General features: G+C 37.4%; 1 protein-coding gene across 2 annotated transcripts in view; it reads right to left on the reverse strand.

Annotated features, from left to right (window-relative positions):
• The window catches only part of PPP2R2B (protein phosphatase 2 regulatory subunit Bbeta), a 527,631-nt gene extending 523,340 nt beyond the window's left edge, over positions 1-4,291 (reverse strand). The window contains exons 1-2 of one of the 2 annotated variants that reach the window (XM_006148042.3): positions 4,146-4,291; positions 3,950-4,027 (exon numbers count right to left, since the gene is read on the reverse strand). In XM_006148042.3, coding sequence (XP_006148104.1) covers positions 3,950-4,027; positions 4,146-4,155 — 88 coding nt within the window. In that variant the 5' untranslated portion in view covers positions 4,156-4,291. Of the gene's footprint in view, positions 1-3,949; positions 4,028-4,145 lie in introns of those variants that run through there. The other variant, XM_006148048.1, reaches the window with a different exon arrangement.
• Positions 4,292-5,247: the final 956 nt, after the last annotated feature.

The raw sequence follows: 5,247 nt of genomic DNA on the forward strand, positions 1-5,247 counted from the left end.
TATATACACACACACACACACACACACACACACACACACACACTTGTTTTGGTATAAATTAACCAGTCTCTTACATAGTATTTGACAGGGGCTATTTGTTGGTGACTAAATCAAACTTTGCTCTGTTATTCTGGCAAGAGCCTGATACTTCTCATGTTTAGAGTCTGCTGATTGCATCATTTTCTCTTGTGCTTGATTTGATCTTGTGTTGTTTTGTTCATCATGGCCTTTCCAGTGGGACAAACTGTAGAGGTGGAAGACAGTGATGCTGATGATCCTGATCCTGAGTATACTTGAGCTAATATATGCATTTACTCCTTAGTTTAACAAAAAGTTTAAAAAGTAAAAATGAAGATAAGAAAATTTAAAATAAGAAAAAAACTTTATAAGATACAGATATGAAGAAAGAATTTTTGTACAACTCTACACTGTACTTTGTTTTCAGCCAAGTGTCACTGTAAGAAAGTCCAAAATCTTAAAAATGCTTAAAGTTTACAGTGAACTAAAGTTCATTTATTATTGGAGAAAAACCTTCTATAAATTAAGCATTGTCTAAGTGTATAATATTTATACAATATACAGTAGGATATGGTAATGCCATAGGCCTTCATATTCTTTCACTACTCACTCACTGACACCCAGAGCAATTTCTGACTATAAGCTCCATTATAGTAAGTGGTCTCTACAGGTACCATTGTTAAATTTTTTAGGCCATATTTTTACTGCCCTTTTTCTATATTTAGACACACAAATATTTAACATTGAGTTATAATGGCCTACGGTATTCAATATAATCAAATACCATGTAGGTTTGTGGCCTAGGAGCAATAGTCTATACCATATAACTCAGGTTGTGGTAGGTTATACCATCTGATTTGTGAAAGTACACTCTATGATATTCACACAACAAAGTCACCTAACGATGCATTTCTCAGAATGTGCCCTCGTTGTTAAGTGACACTGACTATGAATACCTATACACACATATTTACATATATGAAAAGGTTTCAAATAGTTGATCTTGAGGCAGAAAAGTCTTGAAATGCATGTGTAGCTTTTCCATAATATGCATTTTCCAATAATATTTTAAGATCCCCTCATATATATAATGGTTTGATATGTATATTACATATCTTTAAATTCACCTAGCCCTTACAGCCATCATAACAGGTACAAATATTATCTCCATTATGTAAATGATAAAACTGAACTACAGAGCCATTAATTAACTCTGCCAAAGTCACTAGTTAGAAAGTGGTAGAACTATTATAATGGAGAAAGCCAATAATAGAAACAAGTTAAGTGGAAGGCAAAATCAAATAATTTTTATTCACTTTGATCAGTGTAGAAAACCAACTTGGATAGATTAGACCAACTTAATACAAAAACAAAATTTGATTTTTAACAAGTAACAAGTGAAAGTCATTCATTAATTCACTGAACAAATATTCAGCTGCCATTTAGGCTGTATTAGTGCAAGTTCAGCAGCATCTGAAAAATGTCCAGGGAACCTAGATGTCAGTAGTTGTGGGCTAGTGTCCTACCTAATTCTCCTCTTCAAAAACTTTTCTGCTTATGTTCACCATCCAGAAGCACATTTTCCAAACAAAACCAGGGACTGGTTATCATTCTGGTCTGACTCTATGACTCATTCATGGTCTGTTCAAGTAGGCTACTTACCTACTGTGCACAGTAAACACTCGCATTTGTCCTCAGTTCACATGCATTCAAGATCATCATCAAAGGACGTGTGAAAAATGTCGATTCCTGAGCTTCATTCCAAACTATTGATACTAAGTCCAAATCACTGTTTTCCAAACAATATCAAAAATGTAGGGACTTTGGAGTCTTCAAGGTCGAAACCTAGCATCACCAGAGCTTGAGAATAATCGATAACCTTGAATAAGTCCTCTAGCCTAGCCTCGTAGTCCCCAAATGCCAGTCTACTACATCAGAATCATCTGGTGAGGAGAGGGCATATTAAAACATACTGTATCACCCTGGCCCTCAAACCTCTGAGTAGCTCTTGGAAACTAGGTTGTTTTTTTTTCTTCTTCTTCTTTTTTTAATCGTTAATGTCTAACACACTTCTGTCATATAGAAGACTCTTAAAATATTTTTTATTAGATGGCCTCAAAATGGGTTTGATATGTATGTATGCATGCATGTATGTGTGTGTGTATATATATACACACATACATATGTATGTATATAAACACATATGTGTATATATACATTTATATATGTATATATGTATATACATATATACATTTATATATACATAAATATATACACATGTACATATACATATTTAAATATATATTTATTTATATATTTAAATATATTTAAGTTCACCTAGCCCTTACGGCCAACATAACAGGTACAAATATTATTCCCCTTTTTGTAAATGAGAAAAATGAACTAAAGAGACATTAAGTAACTTGGCCAAAGTCACAAGTTAGAAAGTGGTAGAACTATTAGAATGGAGAAAGCCAACAATAGGAACGAGTCAAGTGGAAGGCAAAATTAAATAATTTGTATTCACCTTGATCAGTGTAGAAAACTGCCTGCTTTGTCTTCATTAGAGGTTCTAGAAGGATTTTTTTTTCTTTTCTTTTTTTTTTTTTTTTAGAGATTTTTACTATAGGGTGCGTGTGCTCACTAGACAGACAGAGAGAGACGGCGAGGGAGAAAGCGAGAAATCACCCCCCAGGAGGGATGGCCACGCCGCAATCTCTTCTCCTCCATTCTCCTCTCGGGATCTTGGGCACGCATGCACACGCGCCCAGCGTGAGTTTTAAGCCACCGGGTTCAGGACGCGAACCGTGGTCGACTATGTGGGAGTCCAGCGACACAGCCATTACACTAACTGCTGGTCCCTAGAAGGATTTTTTAAAGCTCCACTTGACAATGAATCTCAAAAATAGGAAATGTCATATATAAAATATAATTTTATAGGTTTATTTATTATTTCAGTGTATTTTCCTCTGTTCTTTAAACACAGATCACTTTGTTTTAGGGTTGATTAGTTTGAGTCTCTTAAAATGACTTGCAGCAAGATTGCAAATAAACCACCTCCTTCATTACTCAGACTAATTTCTGTTCATATTACTTTACTCAGAATTAACTTCTATCAACTTCTTCACTGATTAAAATTAGTTTTAGATCTGTGGTGTGGACCACATCTAGAATTGAGCACCAAGGTAGTAAAATTTGTTTCGGGTACCCCTTTCTGCAACACTAGAAGAGCTAACCCTTGATTTAAAACACCCAGAAGTACTATACTAGTTCTTTCTGATTGCCTATCATTCAGCTGTTTTAAAATACAGATTTCCTTAGGAAGAGTCGTGGAGGTCTCCCAGCTCAGTCTTAGAAGAAAGCAAAGAAGATTAAAAACAAGTTCTTCAGGAAGAGGAAAACTAATGCATTGTACCAGATTAAACAAACAAACAAACAAAAAACCCCAAGATTAAAAAAATCTCTCAAGAACCAGAAATGCAATTATATGCTGATATTGGGACACGATGGTTCTATAAGTCACATGACCAGACTTAAAATCTTTCGTCTCCCTGTGTGTGCTTCATGTCAAACCAGTGATACTCAGAACAGAATGGAGGGAAGGGATTAACCACGGACGGATTTGGCATGTTGGGCTCAGAATTCTACAGAGCTGACAGGCCATCCTGAAGGAAAGCTTGCCTCCGTTAGCCTCTGCGAACCATATCACTGACAGTTCATTTCGGTGCTGCACATTGTTGAAAATAAACGTGACCAGAAAAGAAAAAAAAGGTAGAAAGAAATGATTAAATCCATTTCTAACTCTGAATGCACGTCTGAGATGTGCAAGCACTTGCATTTACCTAAGCAAAGATAAATTTTTTTCAAATCTGAAACCAGCACAAACCCCCAAAGAAGCAAGAAAAAGGTATGATGAGGCGCTTTCTCCTACCTTCTGTGGTTCCAATCTCAATAGTGCCTTTCACTTGGCTGAAGCACCATAGCGTGTCCTGGGTGAGTGTCCCAATTCCTGAAAGCCAAAACAAGGACACACTTCAGGTTAGGCAAGAGCTCCCTGCTGTTCTGAAAAGCCCAAGAAAAGAAACATAGAGTGCCATCTTTGCATTTCTACAAGGAGACTTGCACACCAGGTATCATCTTGCTGGAGAAGAGACCCTGAGTCCTGGGAGAACGGCCAGCCTGCAAGTCCCACGTCCTGCTGTGAATCACTGTACTACCTCCTCACCATGCTGACTAGTTTGAACTGGAGCAACTGGACTTGTCCCTTCTCAGCCCTGGCAGTCCTAGAGCAGTTACAAAGGGCCTGCAGGCACCCTGTGTGACTAGCCCTTTTCACGGGAATACTAATGCTTTCGATTGTTTTCCTTCTGTGCTGGTGGGGAAGAGAAAGAGGCAGTTCGTTAGAGGGTGAGAGGAAAAGAAAGGCAACATTTTTTTTTTTTTTTTTAGACTGGGTTTCACAGCTTGCATGGTTGAACGGCCAGTAAGGGGTCAGACACCCGGAGAACTTGCATCTCTCTTGTTCACTTCTTGACTGCTTGCCAAAGTCAGAGCTGAATGGAGAGAAAGGGAAAGCAAGAAGGGGGAAAAAAAAAAAAAAAGCTGGGGAAGGGAGGGTGACTAACACGAGGTTGGGGAAAACATTTCATGACTAAGAAATCATGGGGATTTCTGTTTCAGATTCGAATTCAGCATTTGGTGGGGCAACAGTTTCTGGCTTATCATGATTCCCGTTTCTACAAATATGTGTATCCAATACCAACATACATTCTAGTACGACCGTGAATATGTGTATTCAAGTCAAAGGGTCCTTTTCAGAACACTTTTGCCAATTTTCTTCTCAATAATGTGAATGTTCTCTTTGATTTTACTAGCTTTTCAAAGTAGATAGAATTAAAGGGAATACTGCATAGTCAAATTTGGGGAGAGGAGGCCAGATGGTGGTGGCACAGGGTTTACTCGGGCCTGCAAATTGCATGGTGGTCAAAGAGGCTGGATCCCCTGTGGCCTAATGTGCAGTTTGAATTCTGGATCCCGTGACCTGAAAAACATGCTGAATGCATGTGTATGCATGCCCTAAGATCTAAAAAAGGCAGAAGCAATGGAGGAGAAAGGACTGTGGTTCAACCATGCTTTCTTTCTTTTTTCTTTTCTTTTCTTTTTTTTTTTTTTTCTTTTTTTTTTTTTTTTTTTTTTTTTTTTTTTTTTTTTTTTTTTGGGTTTTTTTTT

Source organism: Tupaia chinensis, unplaced genomic scaffold (genome assembly GCF_000334495.1).
Source record: "Tupaia chinensis unplaced genomic scaffold, TupChi_1.0 Scaffold000228_1, whole genome shotgun sequence".
NCBI lineage: Eukaryota > Metazoa > Chordata > Mammalia > Scandentia > Tupaiidae > Tupaia > Tupaia belangeri.